The sequence below is a fragment of the Protopterus annectens genome, chromosome 16.part0 (genome assembly GCF_019279795.1).
Source record: "Protopterus annectens isolate FY-2018-M chromosome 16.part0, PAN1.0, whole genome shotgun sequence".
Classification (NCBI taxonomy): domain Eukaryota; kingdom Metazoa; phylum Chordata; order Ceratodontiformes; family Protopteridae; genus Protopterus; species Protopterus annectens.
In genome coordinates, this window is record NC_056750.1 from 208,453,270 (window position 1) to 208,474,546 (window position 21,277).

At 39.0% G+C, this 21,277-nt stretch overlaps 1 protein-coding gene across 1 annotated transcript in view; it reads left to right on the top strand.

The window, feature by feature from the left end:
- Window positions 1-614: 614 nt before the first annotated feature.
- LOC122790770 (probable N-acetyltransferase CML5) overlaps window positions 615-21,277 on the top strand; it is a 110,808-nt gene continuing 90,145 nt past the window's right edge. The window contains exon 1 of the mRNA XM_044058383.1: window positions 615-760. Within this exon, the coding sequence (XP_043914318.1) occupies window positions 746-760 (15 nt within the window). The 5' untranslated portion in view covers window positions 615-745. The remainder of the gene's footprint in view (window positions 761-21,277) is intronic.

A 21,277-nucleotide genomic window follows, 5' to 3' on the forward strand; every position in this document is an offset into this window, starting at 1 on the left:
AGTCATTCTTAATGAACTTTGCAATGCCTGCCTTTTGTTTCTGGCCTTGGCATTAGTGCAACTGCTTTGATTCAGATTTAAGGTCCTCCAGCATCGAATAGATGAGGGTGCCATTCACATATCACGTCTGGATGAGATGCAACTCATCGGCTGCTATTTCTCTTAGACAATCATTGCCGCACTGTTTCTATTACTGCATCAGCAGTGAGTTGCTTTTTTTTTTACTTTATTCTTTTCTCTGTGGCTGTGCAACTAGGCGGTTATAATTAAGGGGCAAAGCTCCCACATTGTGGGAGTAGGGGGCTTACTCTCCTGAAAAATGCTTGTTTCAATTCATCTGAAACCTCGACCAGTTGTGTTTCTCTGTTTGTAGCTTTATCTGGACATGCTTAATGATTAACAGTGACTAACAATGGGGCCATACATTTCAGATTTAGCAGTCTAATTTTACATTTGCTCTTATTTAACATGAAATTATGTTGCTTGGTCTGTTTCGTAACTGTCAGACTTGTCTTCCTGTGACTGATCCCAAACTAGTAAATCATTAATTGTGTTTACAGCACTTACCTAGCCTTCAATTTCTCAGGCAATAATGATTTGAAACACCTCTAGTGTTCACAGTATATCATACAGGGCTCTAAGTAACTGGAGAATTCTTAGAACTTTCTTGATCTAACTTTAAATCTCAGAAACTATTGTTTGCATCTAGTACTCAGAAAAAAAGGCATCTGTCATTCTTACAAGCATGTCTTCATCTGCAGTGAGTACAGCTGTTGTTTTTAAATTTTATTCAGAATTTGGGTCAATATAATTGCAAAACTTACTGATTCCTATTCAGCTTTATTTCTGCATGCTACAGGTACTTTTCTGGAATCATGTATCAGTGGCTAAGCAGTATGTTTTATTTGTAAATAACATTCCCTTAGCAAGCTTCCTAAGCATGTAAACAGAAGGCCATAGTTTTCCAGGTTTCTTTGTATGTTTTTTTTCTGTGATTTTGAACATATAGTTGATGCCTTCTCACTGGTAATTCTTTTTGCCTTCCTATCTTCTCACAAATCAAGCTCCCAATTTTTTAGGAGAGTTTACTACGTATCAGTATGTAAAAAAAACATTTGAATTCTTTAAGACGTAAGAAGAAGAATTCTTGTGTTGACATGTTAGCAGTGTCTGACACAACAGTGTCACACAGTGGTCAGCATTGGTTAAGAAAAACTATTTTCATATTTCTGTTCAGCACTGAAGAAATTCTTTTGAACGCATTTGTTTTTCCATTTCACCACAGTAGACATGTCCTTTTATAGCTAAGAATCTGCTGGACTGGGTAAATCCTGGATAATGCCTTCTGTGTCAATCTCTTAGTGCCAGATATCTGGACAAAGACTAAAATAATTAGGGGACAAAGGCCAAAAAATAGGAACAGACTTTAAATGTTGCTCTTATAAACCGAGACAGTTGCTAGAATAACAGAATTTGTGTTAGTATGCATTTTCTGAAGCATATGATGTCTGAAACCCAAATGTATGCCATGATTTAGTGACTCCGACCTACAGTGATTTGCCAGAAAAACAGACATTTGATGAAGAACAGACCAAAAATATTAGGCAAAAATAAGAACATTCTGCAAAAATGTGGACAGTTGAGCAACACATACTGCAGCCTTAGATTAGAAGTGTGTGAGCACTTCCATTTCACTTGCTTTCTTTGTCACTGTACACCACCTTGTCCCTTTTTCATATCCATTACTTTTACAACATATCCTATTTTCATTTATTTCAGATTTATGTCTTATTATTCAATTCAGATTTTATATTGAACACTTTCTTTTTACAATTTTTTTTAACTGTGTACTAGTAATTATGTCTTTCACTGCACACATCCCCAGCTTTTGATAAAGCCATGCATAGATCTGTAGGAAGGGTGGGCAGACAGAGCACCTGCCTTAGGTACTAGCTTGTAGGGGCAACCAATTACAGAATTATGTATATATTATATATATATATATATATATATATATATATATATATATATATATATATTTATATTATTTTACCATTGTGGATGATTACATTTCATTTCAGCATTGGCTATAGCTGCTGTGCTCATATTTATGCACTTTCACAAGTAGAATTAACACAAACATGTTAATCCAACTTCTAGACTCTTCTCAATCATTTGAAGAAAGTGCAGTACTTTCCATAAAGCAGTACCCAAATGGACTTTTTATCTAGTTCACAGAAAAAGATGAACATATGTAGAGACCCACTAGTTGTTCTTATGTTGCGTAACCACTCTATAGAACAGATAAAGCTACAGAACTGTATGAAATCTGCTTAAAGACGTTGACTCAAAGGTTTGCTTGTATTCTGCTTTCATCATATTCTTTTTCCACTTATACTACTGCTTACGTAGACTTAATAACCATAATCAGACATTCTCTAATCTCTTCCTAACAGCTAATCTCTTCCATGCTGCTAAAATGGATACAGTATGTTGCACTGTGATATACTCTAAACACTGTCCAGAGCCAGAAGTGGCGAGAGCCCTTTTAACAAATAAATAACACATACACTGTCCTCAAGGACCTGACAAACATACCTGATCTCAGGTTCAAGCACCATGCACTCTTGTGTGATATAACAATCACATTTCCTATAAAGGCTAATTTGTGATATAAAAATCTATTAATATTTGTTCAACTAGAACTGAACAGGCTCATGTGTGTGTAAAATGAACTAATGACTCTAGTGGTTTCTGCCGTAACAATACTGGATTTATTAGCCATTCAAGTAGGTCAGACTTGTATTGAGTGATGGCAGAAGGAATAGCTGTTTTTGATGAAACAGAAGACATATGAAGGTCAAAAATGAGATGTAGGTGTCCTGTAAGCATGTAAGCCCCCCCCAAACAGTACGCTATATGCAGTAATATTTCAAATTTTTGTATGAAATGAAAGCTGCTGTTGTGACATCTGTAATCGTTTTGTCTTATTCATTGTACTATGGAATTAATTAGTTCATTAATAGGCCTGGATTTTGTAACATAATCAAACATGTTACATTTTAGTAATATATTTTTGCAGTACTTTTTTAACAGCTTCTTGCAACTGCAAAAGGATTGACATTTACAAATGCTTTATTCAATGGGTTCCCTCAAATTATGTATGGTATGACCTCAGTTATTCTCATTAGGGGAAATATATAATTATCAGAAATGGGATAGGTAAGGCCAATCTCTAACCAAATGGGGTAGGTTAATTCAAGCACCAAAAGGGAAATTGGCTAGGCTTAAAATAGCCCACAAGGGAAGCTAACCTGAACCTATTGGTCAGGTAATATAGTCTGCATTAAAAAAATAAAAAATACACTGCTGCAGCCAGATACACAAACTTCTTCCAGTTTATTGCAAACAAAATCCACAAGTTCAGATTGAACGCTTTCTTCCCTTAGAATAGGGATTTCATCAGAATCTAACACAGCCTCTAATCTTTTCCCCTTAAATAGTGAAATAATTGCTAACATCATTCAATTAACTTCATAAAGGGACACATTCCTTATTTAAAATACAATATGTCATTTGTTTAAAACTAAGCTACTAAAACTCCACATTCTTTAATACAATTTTATATAAAAACATGAAGTATACATAAATATAATAATTTATAATAAAAATGTAGTATAAACTAAAACTTGTACATGTGAAAAAACTAGACTATCTCATAAAAGCTGTTTTTTTATGCAGCAAGGGCTTAATGGAAATCTTATCCTTAAGTCCTGGTTCTTGACTTGCCTGTAACTTAATCTGCCATTTTACCTCTCTTTCCTCAGTATGACTTCTAAAGTCGCCTCCTCTAGGGTTTTGCAACACTCTTTCTATTATAGCAAACTCAAATAAAAATAAATTAATGCATACAATATTATACTTATAGGGATTATAGTGGTGCTAGACTCCTTATTCTTCAAGAATATTGAATTTGAACAACATCAACCTTAGAAAAAAAATGGGTCTCCTTGTGTTTGAAATAATTTAGTTTTACTAGAGTGATACCCATATAAATATATAATGCATTGTTCATGTTATTAGATGAATTCTTTCACTTCTGCAGATTCAAAAAAAAAAAAAAAAAAAAAAAAAACCACTTTTCGACCTTGGTATTTTTGTTATAGTTATTTAAACTAAAGTGTTTCCGTTATCACATTGCTTTAATAGTCAGTCACCAAAATCTCATATTGACACTTTGAACGGTTATGTGCTGTCAGTATAGCATGCAATTGTAACAGAAGTGTAACCGCTTCTTCTTTCTTTCACTCAGTTGTGGGGTTAAGTCTTTTAAGTATTACAGGGTGTTGCAGCATGACTGAACTTTGATATGCAATATTGTGTATAACGGCAACTTTTAATCAACCTAAAATGTAAAATAAATAAATAAATAAAATAAAATATATAGAATCTATTGCCAGTTTGTCGAAAACCCAAAGTAATATGCAGACCGGGTTGTCACTCAATTTGTGACATGCCCACTTCTGCGCGAAAGGAACTGGTGAGGCCCTCAACTACAATATCACCGAATAATTCAGATCCTGTGTCTCAGCTCTAAAGAATCATTTCTTTGTTCCCCCAAAATTTTTTGGAGTATCCTGTAGGGAATTTGTAAAATCTGTCATCTCCTTGCACTCCCCCAAAAACATGTTCCCAGTTATATCTTTCTTCCCTTCACACCTCCAGCATTTGCTATTTACCTGAGTAAAAAATTCTTTAAAGTCTGCTTGGGGTATAAAAATAGCAATGCAAACACTTCCAACCAAAACTCCTAAACTTCAGGACTTTGTTGCATACTTGGGAGCCATATATATGTCCACCAGTTGTTTCCTTGTAAATTGCTTTTTCATTATCTCTTTCCAGTCTTTTCTCACTCAGATTGAGTCTTATAGTTGTCACATAATGTTTTATGTGCCCTGCTAATTACTCCCTTTTTAACAGCAGCTTATGTTCTACATTCAACTAAAAACTTTCCCTCAGGATTCCCCTACCCCCTTTCCCTTTGCCTATAATCTGATATCAATCCCTGGTAGGGAAGGCAGTCTCTAACCTGCAGTCCAAACTGCTTCCTGGCCTTATCCCACTCAATTACATTTCTGTCTCTGCTTATTTACTCTTAATGCCTTGGTTCCTTTGCTAGGGTTCTCCAGTAAATTCCACCCCCTGTGCCTATTTTCTGTACCTCTGCTTGCAGTCATATCTATTGGTAAAATCTTCTTTCTCCAGTCCCGTGTTGGCTTAATTTTTAGAATACTTTCTCCAACTTTATGAATATAATATTTTGTATGATTATTATTCTCCTCAAGGATCTGCATCCAGAATCCAACCCTGTCCATATTTGTTGAACCCTCATTTCATCATCATCATCCTTTTCCACTTGGAAATACAACTTTCGGTTTGTGTTATGTATATGAGCCTTAACTGCGTAGGTTTAAAATATCCCTTCAAATCAGGTAATCCTAAACCACCTTGTTCTACTGGAGGATCAGCTTATCCCACTTAACTCTTGCCTTCTTCCTCTCACATATAAATTCCTTCATTTCTTTATTAATTACTGTCGACTATTCTCCTTTGCCTGATAAAAATATGCCTGATCTGTACATAAAACTAAAGGGAATAAAAACACTTTACTTTTTTATCTTACTATCTATATCCATGAACAAGAACATCCAGTTTCTCAGTTTTTGTATTATCATTTGTTTAGTCTCTTCCCATATATCCTTGGCTTTTGTAACAGAAGCCGTTTTAATCCATACTCCAGAATATTTCATGTTATTCTGTCCCCATAAATATGGGTATTGCTGTGTGACGAAAACAGATAACTGCCAGCACAGCTAGCTGGAATTTTGTAAATAATTGTATGTCATTGGTGAATATCAAAATGATTTATACAAGATGCTTGTATTACAAATGTATTAGAACTGTATGTCAGGGGTTGGGAGGATGGCCTAATGGTTAAGGTGTTTGCCTTACAAACACAAGGTGCAGGGTTTGAGTCTCACAAGGGATAATTGGCTAGGCTTAAAATGGCTCGCAAGGGCAGTTAGCTTATGAACCTATGAACCTATCTGTATATCAAACTGCTTGTACAGATGTGTGTGTTGAAAATGTATTTGTAGAGTGCTGTGTTTGAAATGTAACCACAGTGTGCTCTACTGGAAGAGAACAGAAATGTATGTGCACTATTGTAACTGTTTAAACGTATATGCTTAACAGAGGAAACTGGAGGATTAACCTTAGTCTAGCAAACTTTCAAAAAATATCTGAAATTAAATTACTTTATGGGCTATGCAATAAAGAGGCTATCTATCAAGTTTTCAATGCAGCTAGAGACACAAAGTCTGTACTAGGAAGCTTTCTGTATTGTCCTTGGAGTGAACTAATTGCTACTTTTGAAGCATGAAGGAATGCAACTGTTTTATGACTTCCAGAATCTGCCAAAGATTTGAGCAAAAGCCCTTGTCTGTGTATTTTTACAGTTAGATGCTAAATCCTGCCAGCTTCTAGCAGTGAGAGTTTTGGCCTGGAAACTAGAAGTCAGATGACCAGAAATTATGTCATTCTGCAAGCTATCCCAGCAGTAATATTTTAGATATTAATTTGTGAAGTCTCTGGGTGAGGCAGAGCATTCTGTATTATGTCTTAGACCTGACAACAAGAAGACCCATTCACCACACATCTGCCTTGCTCTAATTAAGTAAGTTACTAGGGAATAGTATAATTCTCTTAGATTCAGTCAGGAATATAATGAAGCTTAGTTTAGATGTTTTTCTTTATTTGTGTGAGCCTGTATTGCAATGCTATTTTAAATATTTCCTGTGGTTTACAACTCTGATGTCACTGTCAGTATATATTTAGTATTGTCTTGTTCTTTTATTTATTCTTAAATATATTTAAACCTTTCATTGTGGCTGATCTGTACAGAGATATTTAAGTTTTGAGAGTACTTGCATATTTATTTGGTGAAACTATGTAGGCCACTCCTGACAGCCTTGCTCTTGGTCAAACTATGATTTGTGTTAATATTAATATTACATAGTAAGATTGGACATCCTTTGTCAAGGGCCCTAAAGTAGCTGATAAGAAGTGACTGGTGGCAGTGAAAACTACTTTATAGTCTGGGCAGAAGGGGGCATAGCTAGTAAACCTGTGCCAGCCTTTACCTGGTGTGTGTGCTGTGTGTGTAAATCAAACCTCAAAGAGTGTGTGTGTCAGCGACTTGGGCAGAGACACGAAGCACTGGTTGGACAGAGAGGTTACTGGATGTCTTGGCTTGGTCACTCAGCTGAGAACTCAACTCTGTAGCTGTGCTAGTGGGGAGTCTTATTGGGGATCTGGAGAAAGTGTGAGAAACCAGCCCCAGACTGATGAGAAACAGCCCCAGACTGACTGTGGTCTCTGTGTGCTCTTAAGGGAAAGTGCACTCAATGCAGGGAGCTGCATCTGGAAATAAGGGAAAGGAAGTAAATACTGTGGGAAGAAATAGCCAGGGAATTGTTATGGCTAGGCTTGTATAGGCCCTAGGGCTGATAGCCTAGTACCAACCTATGAACCTATGAATACTGTATGTGTACTTGTCATCCTCTCAGTGAACATCACCTACTGCTGCCAGTGGTGAGGATTGAGGTTCCTTGATTACTGGTCCAGTGGAGGGTCGTCACATGCTGAATCAGTATGTGTGTGGGTACATAATTTATGGCTATAATTATTATTTTTTGACAGAGACATCTAAGAAGGATGCAGTCAACAATGTAGCTATAATTTCTGGGCTTGGGTGGTGTCAGTGGTTAAAAATGACACACCCTGCTGGGACGAATAATATAACAAGTCATTAGTCTGGCTTTGCAGGAATAATGTGCATTTTTGTAAAGCAAATTGGAATACCTTACTATGGCTATTTTTATCCTGATCAGGCATGTGTTGTGTACACAGTTGATAAACTGTCTGTAATTGAGTATGGATATTATGGATTATAATGATAGCAGTTTGAGTGGCCTTTTATGGTTGAAATTTTCTGAGATTGGTACTTTTGTCAATATTGGTTCATATATTTTGTTCTACTGCTTACTATAAAAAAATGTTCTAAATTACAAATTTAAAACACAATGTAACAAATCTCGCGGTAGTGAATAAGAACTGTAATTTTAAATAATCAGGAAGGTGAATCAAAGAACACATATATTTAAGCTTGGTCTTAAAAATGCGTGCAAAGGGCCCATGGTTCATAAATAGCCCGGGGCCCAAGGTACACTTAAACCACCATTGGCTAGATGCACTTTCAATGAATGTGAGTTTCAAGGGAAGAAGTTTACTGTTTGTTGATCACGCTAAGTCTGTTTTTAGTGTGAGATTGTTTTGTTTTGTGGCCATATGTGGCTGAGCAATAAAATTTGAAATAAAAGTTTTAAATTAAATTAAATTAAATCCAAATCTATGCAATCACTGTAAAAATAAAGAAGAAAATAGTATGCTCACGGACGGATTTGAACAGTGGTTATGTTAACTGGAGACAGACAACCAAGTAATGGGGAACTGGAATGGCTGCAGGGGGTGCTATTCCCTTTCACTGCCTATTGCCCCATTTGACCATATTCCAGCTCTTTTAATCGCTATTCCTGATAGTGCATTTTAGATACTCCTACTTTTAGAAACACATTTAAAACTGGCAATCTAGATGGCTGCTCTATATCAGCAATGCATGTAGTGTACAATTATATGTGGGCTGAAAATAAAAATAATAATAAAGATTTGTTAACCAGAAATGCTCACCAGTCAACACAATCCCTTTTCAGGGGTGACCCAGGAGTAATCGACACCTCTTATCCATTCTTACAATCCTTCTAGGTCTCTCCGAAGTTCAGACCAAACCTATTACACATCTATAAACCTAAGAGCAAAACTGGTCAAAACCTATATAGCTACCACCCTTCCATCTCCTGGAACAAACTCACACTGGAAATTCAATCCCTTAAACAACCACATGTATTCAAACCTGCCGCCAAATATTACCTAAAAATTCACTGGATATGTCACTGCACTCACCCTCTTAAATTGTCATCCTGTCCTATTTTTAGCATTCTGTCAGCATTTTACTGGCTCCTATCACTTTTAGGGCCATCTTTTCTACCGCCTCTTAATTGGGTTATTGTCGACTATTTCTTCTTATAATTCCCTTACTTATTTTTACCTGCATACTTTCTCTTATTACAACTACCTGGCTGTATAAACAGCCATTCTATTTTTTTCTTTCATTGTTTATATATATTGGTTATGTAATGTAAATCTATTCACAGTACTTATTTTCTAGATTGTACTTTCAACTCAGAATTTTGTATTTTCCTTTTGTATATATTGTTAACCTATGTACTGTCAAATTCTTATTGTTTACATATTTTTTTTTACTGTTTTAAATCTTAAATGTAAATGTTGTGGAGCTTTTCTCCCCGGATCACCACTGAAAAAGGTTTATTAGCTCAGCTGGACAAACCCGGTCAACAAATGTAAAATAAATAAATAAAATAAATAAATAATTTCTGGTTAAGTGACTTGCTCAAACTCACATCATAGTGAAAAGAGGGCAGAATGAATCTAAATCCTATAATCCAGGAGCTGCAGCTAATACCCGTAACCCACTGCACCAACTGCCAGTTGGAAAAAGCCAAACTGGAATTTTCTGCTAGTTATATTAAAAAAAAAAACTGTTCTTAAATTGGACTGTGTCGGCTGAAAAATAGATTTGATTTTGCTTGCAAGCTATATCTCTGGAATTCAGCTCAGAATAGTTCAAGGCACATGCTATAATGTCATTGTTTGGAGATCAGAAACTTAGCTTCAAACAGTTCTGAGATGTTTTACAAAAGGGATTCCTGTTTCTTATCCTGAGGAAGTCATGAGAAGATCATACCCTTTAAGTGAGTTATCTTATTCGTCATTTCTCATGTGTGACTATTGTGCTGTGACAGCCAGGAACACAATCTGAAATTTAGCATTTGATCTTCTTGTCAGATCTCTTGGCATATCTACAGTATGATTTAATGCTTTGTTTGGGTCAGTAAATGGTAGCAGTGTCTGTTCTGCAAGCAAACAGCCTGAGTGCAGGAAGATTTGCAATAACAGATATTCAAAACAAAGAATGCAGAAGTGCCTATAGTTTCTGCAGCGTATGGACTCCTCAATAAATGCCAAGGGCTCATAATACTTCTTCTGTCAGTCACCTACTTATCATGAAGCCCATATAATTCATTACACTAATTTACATAAAATGACTGCATATACTGTACTTCATTAAGTGGGTCTTCTTATCACATGCTGTAGTCAGCGAAAGAGCATTTTTCAAGGTTCAGTAAGTCTGACATGGGATACTTTTTATCAGACTTGCAAACATTCCTGTAAATTAGTCCAGCTGAGGTTTGATGTCATGGAAATATCTTTATCTCAGCATCTGTATAACAGAGTGTAAAAGGGATTGTTGTGTATTTAAGTACAGGCACACAACAGCAACATCTACCTTTCTCAAAATTTCAATCAACAGTCATTGTTTTATTTTCATGTTTAGACACACACACACACACACACACACACATACACACAAACACACACACACACACACACACACACACACACACACACACACACACCTGCTGAGAATTCTATTTATTTCAGGAGCAGAAAAGATGTCCTAACATTCACCACTGCAGTATGCCATACAAATGGGATTCCCTGCCTGAAGCCCACCGTCCGGCCAGTTTACCAAAGTCTATCATTGCTTTAAGGATGCTGAGTGTCACCTGCACACTCCTTGCATAGGGCAGGGCATAAAAGTGATGTTCAGGCATACCATCCTCAGAACTTCTTTGCCGCCAGTCCGAATGCTGTTTTAACCATCAGTCTGTTACCTCTGTCCATTTTTTTTACCATTTTTCTGTTTGTTGGCATTCCTGTACTTACTCCTATTGCTGGAGTCCACACAGTTGCAGATAAGTATCCATTTGGGTTTTTGGTTACTTTTTCTGTTTGTTTTGTGCTGTTAGGGGGTAATGTCATCCAGGAAGGGTAAATGCCAGTGTGGGAGACTGATTCCCTATAAAGATTGCCACGGTAAGTGTCTTTTTTGCCTAGGTGCTGCTCATGACCACACGTCTTGTTCAGTTTGTCAGGCATGTCTCCCCAAAACTCTTCATAGTAGGCTTTCTTCCCTTTCCTTGTATCTTGAGGACCAGTGTCTTAAGCTTCTTGCTGCAGATACTATGGATGGAACTTCCTGCCCCGAGGGTCAGCTGTCAGGGAAGAAGAAGGTGCATAAGGTAAGAGTGGTATCTTCTGCTGTCCAACCTCTGCTGAGAGTTTCTTCTGAGGTTATTATGAACCCGAAAGCTCATCTGGTTGTTTTGTCAGATTCCTCTACCACGTCAGGATTGGATGCCATTGAGGATCTGGTGGGCAGAACTTCCATTGAGGCTTTGCAAGCGTCCATTTTGGGCATTCAGGGGAAACACAGTTGATTGTTTTTGAGGCGTCTAGAGGGGTTCTGCAGTTTCTCTTTAGGGAAGAGGTTTCTACTGCAGCTGTGGAATGCTGTCCTGAGTCTGGGCCTTCTCAGGTTTCTAGGATGGAGGGCCCCTTAAAAAAGAAACCAAAAACTAATCATGTTTCTTCTGCTCCTAGGGATCCACAAAGTGAGTGGCAGGCCTTTATTCAGGGGTTATTTAATGCTTTACTGTCGTTTAGGCCTCCTCAAGAGGTTTCAGTTCCTACTCCTCCTTGGTCCTCGTATTCCCCTAAAAGGCCCAGATAATTGCATTCTTCTGAGGTGGATTCTGATGATGACTCCCTTGCTTATTCTACCCAGATTCCTTCTCCTTTAGATTATGGGTCTGAGGAAGGGGATTCTCATACTCTAGATAATTCTTTTGAGGAAATTTCCTTTGGAGACGCAATCTCTAGGATGATGGAATTTTTTAAGTGGGATTGTGCCCAGGTTTCGGATATCCATAAGCGGTACTATGAGTTATTGCAGATGTATTCTCCTAAACCTGTGGCCATTCCTCATCTTTCTTTCTTTATTGGATGTTTTTTACAATGACTCTAAAGTGCTGGACTCTCTGCCTTGTGCTCCCAAGAAGTCTGACAGGTTTTATAGGGTGCCTGAGGATTGTTCTTTTTTGTTTATATGTCCTGCTGCTGACCCCTCTGTGGTGTCTATAGCCTCTGATAAGCCGTCTCATTTGCTTCCTTCATCCAAGTTACTGCCTTCTGACAAGGGCAGTAAAACCATGGATAGGTTGGGTAAGAAGGTTTATACTTCGGCTACCCTAGCTTTTAGGGCTATTAATTATCAGACCCATATCTCTAGGTATGTCTTGGCTCTTCTTTCTCAGGCTTGTCAGATTCTTTCTCATTTTATTTCTTTACTTGGGACTTCCACTGAGGTAGTTCATCATTCTATCAAATGTATTTATGATACAGCAGATGCCTCTTCTAGGGTTGCTGCTTCTGGTTGAGTTCTGAGGAGATATTCATGGCTTCAGCTTCAGCCTTTGCCCGATGATATTAAGGCTAAGTTGATGGCTGTTCCTCTGGATAATACTCTTTTGATTGGTGTAGCAGCTGCTGGTTTATTTAAGTCTATTCACGACAAGGGAAATGCTTTACAGGAGCAAAACTACCCTTCTAAGCCAGCCTTTGTTCATAGGCAATCTCACGCTCCTTCTAAAGGTAAAAAGGGTAGTAAATGGACTCCTCCTGCTAAGGCCACTCAGACTTCAGGGATTCTTAAGCCTTCCTTTCCTGACAAACCAGGTGCTGTCTGACTATCCACCCATTCCTAGCCACATTCCTCTTTCTCTTCACCTTTCTCTTCCTGTTTGGTTCTGAATCACCTAGGATTCTTGGGTTCTGTCATTCATTCGGCAAAGGTACTTCATGGTCTGGATTTCCACCCTCCTATTATGGGCATTTCTCATCCTCCTCAGGAGCAACTTCCTTTTTTCCCAGGGGTTCTTCAAGACCTCTTGTCTCATGGTACTATTTATGAGGTGCCTGTGTCCCAAAGGGGGAAAGGTTTTATTCAAGAATGTTTCTAGTGCCCAGAAAAGAAGGTACTTGGAGACCTATTCTAGGCCTCTCCCATCTGAACACCTTTCTGAGGGTACTTTCCTTTCAGATGTTGTCCCTTCAGTCCCTTTTTCCTCTCTTGCTCCCTCAGGCCTTTCTGGTGTCTCTGGACCTCAAGGATGCTTATCTCCTTATTCTGATCCATCCTCTTTTCAGGAGATTTTTGCATTTCTCTGTTGCTTCCTGGCATTTTCAGTTCTGTGCTTTGCCCTTTGGCCTTTCTACTGCCCCAAGGGTATTCGCCAAATGCCTTGCTCCTGTGATTGCCTTTTGCAGGCTTCAAGGGATCCATCTCTTTCCTTATTTGGATGACCTGCTGATTCAGGCATCTTCTTCAGAGGTCCTTTTGCTAAAATCTTCATTTTATCATTTCTCTTCTTCAGAGCCTGGGTTCACAATAAACATCAAAATGTCTTCCCTGACTCCATCTCAGGATCATGTCTTTCTGAGTTGCAGGATTCAAACAGTGCCAGTGCCGGCATCCCTGCCTCTTCCAAAGGCATCAACTCTCATTTCTTTCTTTCAAACTCTTCTTACCCTGGCCTCCATTAAAACCTGGGAGTTTCTGAGAGCTCTGGGGTTCATGGCTTCCACCATTCTGATGTTCCCTCTGGCCAAACTCCACATGAGGAAGTTCCAGTGTTTTCTGAAGTCAGTGTGGCTTCAGCATGAGCATCCTTGAGACTTTCCTGTTCCTCTTCTCCCATGTCTCAAGAAAGAACTTCTGTGGTGGGTTCAGCAGTTGTCTCTGAATCCAGGGCTCCCTTTTCAGCCGCCACTTCCCTCTCAGGATCTGTTCTAAGACACTTCAGATGTGGGATGGGGAGCAACATCTGGCTCCCTGAGGGTTCAGGGGGTGTGATTGCCTCATCAGCGGAAGGAGCACATCAACATCAAAGAGATGAGGGCTCTTATGCTGGCTCTTCAGGCCTTTCATCCTCTCTTCTCTTCAGGGCCTCTCAAGGCATTCATAGACAATACCACAGTCATGTGGTATATCAACAAACAGAGGGGTACGAGATCTTACCATCTTTGCCAGCTGGCACTTCTGGTATGTGATCTGGCTATCCAATATCAAGTGACTCTTCTGGCAGTTTACATTCTTTCAGATCAGAACATTGTGGCAAACAATCTGACCAGTTCACTCAATTCCACAAATTGATGCTTCACAGGGATGTGTTTCTAGACATTGTTCACTAGTAGGGTACTCCTCAAGTAGATATTTTTGCCTCCCCTTTGAACAGAAAACTTCCTCTGTTGTGTGCCAGTCCCAGGTCCTCTGGTATGGAAGGTGGATGCCCTCTCATTTTCCTGGAAGGGGATGTTTCTTTATGCATTACTCCCCTTCCTCTCATTCTGAGAGTCCTGTTCAGGATTCAACAGGATGCTCCCAAATCTTGTTGATGACTTCCTTTTGGCTGTGATAGCACTGGTATCCTTTACTTCTGCATCTAGCCAAGGGCAATCATCACAAGTTACCTCACAGGGTGGATCTCCTCACATAGTACAAGGGGTCTGTCATCCATCCCCACCTGTCCATGCTTCAGCTGACACTGTGGGTGATAGGGTTTTGATTCTTCATAGACACCTTTTTCTGAGGATGTGCTGCAGGTCCTGCAGGAGGCCAGGAAACCTACTACTAGGAAATCCTACTTGTCTAAATGGAAGAGGTTTTCTATTTATTTTCTTTCTCTTGATCTGCACCTACTTTCTGTGGATGTTCGTTTGGTTCTCTCTTTTTTTGTGTGAGTTGCTCAATACTGGTTTGGCCTATTCTATTAAGGCCCACTTATCAGCTCTTTCTGCTTGTCTGCCTTTAACTCCTCCGTTAGCTTCTAGACTTGAGGCTAAGCTATTTCTTAAAGGCATCCTTATAATAGACCTCTCAGGAAGCCTGTTCCTCCTCCCTGGGATCTTAATGTTGTTCTAGAAAAAATGACTCAGGCTCCTTTTGAGCCTGGTGTTTCAGCTTTTTTGCAATATTGTTCTTGGAAGACAGTTATTTTGTTAGCTCTTACTTCTGCCAGAAGGGTGTTTGAGTTGCAAGCCCTTATGGCTTGTCCACCTTTTTTGATATTTCATGAGGACAGGGTGTCCTTGCGTACTAATCCTTCTTTCATGCCCAAGGTGGTTAATGAGTTGTCTCTTAATCAGTCTATTAATTTTCCTACTTTTTCCCCTCTCAGCAATCTGACAGTGAGAGGGTGCTGCATACCTTAAATGTGTATAGAGAGCGCAGATTTTATTTGGATAAAACTAAAACTATCAGAAAATCTGACCAGTTATTTGTTTCCTTTCATCCTAGGTCTTTAGGTTTGGCTGTTTCCAAGCAAACTATTTCCACTTGGATTTCAAAGGCTATTTCCAAGGTATGTCCAGGGCCAGAGCTGGTTCTGCTGCTGCCATTCTTCATGGCTTCTTGGAGGGCTCTGCTGCTTCCTCCTCCCAAGTCTCTTCTTGAGCTTTGGCACTCTCCCATTTGTAAAGAATACTGCAGCGGTGAATGTAAGGACATAGTGCAGTTGTTTAAAATGTTACCATAACAGTAGATGTCCTTGCCTTCACTGCTGCAGTATTCACTCCTTCCCTCCATCCCCCTGTTCTTTTTTCCTTCCTGGATGTGCAGATTCTCCTCGGATTGCTGTTCCTACTGAGGCAATCAGTTCTGAAGCTGGTACGACTGAATGTCACCTTTATGCCCTACCCTATGCAGGTAGTGTGAAGGTGACATTCCGCATACCTTAGAGCAATGGTAGACTTTGGTAAACTGGCCTAACGGTGGGCTTCACAACAGTGAATCCCATTTGTAAGGAATACTGCAGCGGTGAAGGCAAGGACATCTACCATTATGGTAATTTTTTACACAACTGTACTTTTTCTGTGCATCCAGGGTTCAAGTCTCACTAAAGGCAACTTATTCTGTTATTGCTAAAGTTTTTGTAATTTAATAATTACTCATCTAGGTTTTGAGATCATAAATATAACCAGTGCTGTACTGAAAAGAATTATAGACTAGAATAGTCATGTTTGAGTTACCACAGTTACAAAACTTGTTAATGAAACCAAAAACTAATTCTGAGTATCATTGCTTCAGCTTTATCAGTGTTTTCATTTCTTTCTTCCTTTGGGACCTGAGAGAAATTTCTCAGCCAAAGAAACCAGCAAGAGACATTTGTTCCATTTTTTTTGTCCAAAAGCAACATTTATTTCTCCTTACAATTTCTTCTTTAGTGGTATGTCTATCAGTTTGACTACAGCTATTTGCATACCACCCACAAACCTAAAATAGTAATCCTAACACCTAGTTTTTCAGCTTATTCAGGCATTTCCAAATGGTCTGTCTGTTTAACACAGAAAACATGGATAAATATCTAGTTCATAAAGAGGAATTTTATATCCATCAGCCCCTCATTATGGAAAAAGCACGTGCTTCCTCTGACTTCATGATGTTTGTGAAGAGATTACTGAACTGGGAACCTGGGTAATGACATTTCCTAGTCCCAAGATAATGATTTATATACTACCAAGAACCATCTAATTTGAGCAAAGATCTAAGCTTAATTTATAATTCGAGGACGGAGTTTTAGTTGGAAAAAAATGACTCTCTTATTATGAAACCCAAAAATTTGAAGTAAATTCCTTGACCTATAACATATTGGTAGATATCCAGTTATTACTTGTGCATTTCGGAGTTGAGATGGTGGTTATGACTATATGACTAGTCATTTCACTCATAAACAGATTAAAAAAAAAACTAGCAACTAGCAACTGCAGTGATGGTATTGTTAGTCATTAGCTACCAGCTATTTGAGATTATCTGTTCAAGCAAGCTAGATGCCGATGTTGGAGAGAGAGGTGTCTTCCTCATGGTACAGGCACTTGTGGTGCTCCGTCCCTCCTGCCATCAGCAATATGGACTTCTTCATGTCAGGTAAGTCAGCAATGCTGTACTGGGATAGAGCAGCTCCATTTTAGAATTTTACATAGTTTATGGACTCACATCAAAGATAATAACAGTAATTAAAAATAAGTGTGTTAGTCATGGTAAGTCAATGATGGTGTGCTTTCATACTAAAAAACAAAAGTCATGTAGAGAGAGGCATTGGATTTCTTGTATACAAAGTCTGTAGGCAGTCTGTACAAACTAAGAAAAAAATGAAAGAAAATTTTTAATTAAAAAAAAAAAAAAACTTTAAAAAACAAGCAGGAATTTAAATGGGTTTCAACAAGTCTATGAATTGCTGGAGAATTAGTCTTAATTGCTAAACTATTATGTTAAGAATACTTAGATGTTGATGTTATGCTTTCTATAAGCCATGGGGACACCGCACAAAAGTGCTTTAAGGTGCCCTGGTCAGAATGGACAACTAACCAGTTACTCATCATGCTGTTTAACAGGTATGCCAGCCTCACTGCTTTTCTGGAAAAGTCTTACAGTGATTAGAAGGTGTTTGTCTGCTGCTTTGAGAACTTTAGCAAAAGAGTTAAGGGTATCTGTGTGATCTGCAATTGAGCTAAACAAAACTGTGATTCATAGAGGCCACTTATGCTAACACTTGATGGCCGTGAATAAGCCTCAGCAAATGAGATCACAAACAGATGTAAATGGGAAATTATGTAAAATGGTGTATGCTGATAAATTTTTCTACCGCATACTTATGATTCATAGTCAGAGATTTCACTCTTTTCCATGCTGTCTGCAAATCATTATAAAAAGCAGAGTCATGTTGATTCTATCTACTTTGCAATCCACAACGATTGGCCGAGCCAAAAACACTTGCAGCCAGCTGTGCTTACTGGCCAAAAAGGCGGAGATATAGGTGGATAACACACTATAATATTGATAATCAGGAAATCCTGAATAGGTTCAGAGTGGATAGGGTTATTATAAGGGTCTTAGTGAGCATGTATGAACCCCACAGAGGTACTAGTGGGATGTAAGGATTTCCTATCCCAGTAAATGCTGAGGTATGTATAATGTTCACTATATCTGCCATGGAGACCTTCTAGAGAAAGTCTGGGGACACGATGGATATCTTACAGGCTTCTGTTTCAGTGATACTTCAGAAGTTCCTGGACGTACTCTTGGAACTTGTGAATAAGTGCATCTATTTTTGGTGTCACCTCGGGAGTGAGCTAGGACTATGCATGCCTTTTATGGGGCAGCACCTTTTCCTGAGGTAATCTGTGTGATAGATTGCATCCATGCTGCAACTGGGACCCCATCTGGTCACATGAAGAGAGTGGTACCCCAATAGGAAGAGCTATCATTCACTACCATTCCTTCAATTTCCAGGTAGTGTATGATGCATGTGGGTGCATCCCCAATGATTCCCATATCTGTCATGCTAATTCACACTACCACCTCTTCCTGCATGTTAGGATGCTCAGTGGTCATCCTGTTGCTAAGTGGAAAAATGATTTTTGTTTTATTTCATTTTAGTAGTTATAAATGGTAAAATGGACTACAAAATACTAACCCACTTTTTCTTTGTTTTGTCTCCTCCTCTTCTTTTGCTTTCTATTTTCTTTCAGGTCATGCTGGATATCCACTGGAGCCATGGCTTATGACCTCTGTGAGAAATCCAAGTGGAGCTCACAGAAAAGAACTTTAATACAGCCCTGTCTCAGACCTGTACTGTCACTCAGAGTGTCTTTGGCCTTTTGAAGAGTCATTTTAGGCACCTGGATGACTCTGGAGGTACCCTTCCATATGACGCAGCTACTGCATGCAGGATGTTTACTGCATGTTGCCTTCTGCACAATATGCAGTGGTCTGCTGGTAAAGTGACCCATGCTGTCATTGCAGCTCCCAGTTCCATTTCTACTATGACTAATGGTGACCAGCCAGCAACATTAGTAAGGGACACCACACAGCAGGCTTATGCACGGCATATGGCTGCAAGGGTAAAGAGGTTGCATCTAGTCCAGAACTATGGACCATGATATTCAGGTTAGTGTTTCCTTTATTTTAAAAAACACAGAGTATAACTGATGCATGCCATGGCATCTGTGGGATTTGCCTTGCGGTGAATGTTCTACTGTCACTTTTCATGTCACTTTCCTTCTCAGCTTTAAATAATTCACTTTTTATTTCTGAAAAGGTACTCATATTATTGTTTGAAAAAATTATGCCTGACTGCTCACTGACTCCTGTTTGGTGATGTCGGAAGGCATCATATAATTAAAAATCGCGTTTAAGTGTTTTGCACAATACATTCTAGCGAGATGCTGTACCTAGGTATGCCCGCACTGAATGTCCTGATGTGGTACAATTAGTAAAAAGCTGAACTTCAGTGTTTAACATGATCTCATACGTTACAATTGATTGAAAACCTATCATAGACTTTTTATATTATCAAATGTTTTCTCTGTTTGAACTATGCCTATTGGAGTGCTGCACATCAGATTATTTTATTTTGCCATACACAATAATTTGTGGCCTCAGAGACAACAAAAAAAAAATCACCATCTGTGCAGTGGTGAGTGTGAATTGGCAGAAGTGTTTTTTTACATGGTGTGATATCATTTTAATCTTTAATTTTCTTATTAGTGTTTCCCTGAATACTTTTGTATTACTTCTTTTGAGTTGTAGGTAAGTGCTAGCTGTAACAATGGCAATGCATACAGCATTAATGATGTTAGTCACTGCAATCTTATGTTATGATATACAGCTTTCTTCCCACAGGTCTGTGGGGTTTTAAGCAGTGCCATTAGAGGAATGAAATGCATACAGTTAAAAGGTGTCCCAAGCCCCCTCCACCTTTTAATAACTTATACCCCTCTGAGCTGAACATTGACATGTTTGTGCAAGACAAATTATAAGTAGCAGGAATGCTACACTTGATTCATAGTAGGTCAAGGTCAAGTGTGTCATACAAATCTCCTAAAGATAGGCTAGGTGATGGTGCAAGTTGTTTTGAAGAGGGGCTGTCAGGAGAGCTGGATGGTGAGTTTTTCTGCTGCCATGATTTACTAGATGTGGGTGATCCTACAGCCACTGATCTGAGACTGCTGCGGGACTGGGACCTCAAATAAGAGGCGTAGATAAATGCTGACATGGTCTGCATGAAATATGTTGTGATTGTAGTGTCATGTGATCTGCCCCCACATGTCCGGAGAGTACCCCCACCCTCCTCTCCTTCCAAGACTGACTCCTACTTGGGTGTGGTAAGACCTAATTAGTGTACAAATGTAGGTGACCATAGATGATTGGTGTGTCTCCATACTATGCATCAGTGTGACCATGGCATTATCTCTACTCTTTGCCATTTCCATGTAGTGCTGGAAATCCTCACATATGCCCTGGAAGACTGTGCCCATTAACAGCTGACTCCCTGTGGCAGTGCTCTGAGCCTAAACAATGTCATGTTACATCTGTTGTTGGGCAGCCAGTGCTTTGCATGTTTTCTGAGGTAGCTGTGAAAATTTCTGCACTTGTCTCCCCTCTGTAAAGGTGTCACTGTAGACACTGTTACCCCTGAATGTCTGCCATCCTCCTGAAAGTGTTTATCTGAGTTTGGAGATACTGGTATAGAGGTGCATTGGTCTTCTTCCTGTACAAGCTGGAGTGTAATGTCAGTATGTGCTTGACTTTTTGATGCACTTTTACTTCCTGTTGAGTTAATAACATGCTGTGGGCTGTGAGATCCTGCTACTAAACTTGGGGACTGCGTGCCACTTTCCTCCAGCTGCCTCATAAATATAACTATATTATCATCATTGTTTTCAGCGGCCATTTTGCTGCTGATATCATCCAAATTTATTGGTATAATGGAGCTGTGCATTTCCACTGCTAAACCTGTAAAAATGATTTGATTTCCAATAAAGAAATAGCATACACTACTGTATGCCTAGTACGGAGGTGGGGGGACAATTACCAAGCACACTGTCTTCATCGCTATTCTGTGCAGTAGTGAAAAGTTCACCTGTTAATAGTGATTGTCGTGTTTAGTGTAATCATTCCATGTCACCATTCAAGTCTCAATATAAATATATGTTACTGTTTTTAAATCAACCATCCTGAGGAAATGTGTGTTGCTGCTGCAGATGTTGGTAATAACCAGTGTCCACACCACTTCTGATTATTCCTGTGCGTCTTCAGTGTCACAGTCATTGTCACAAA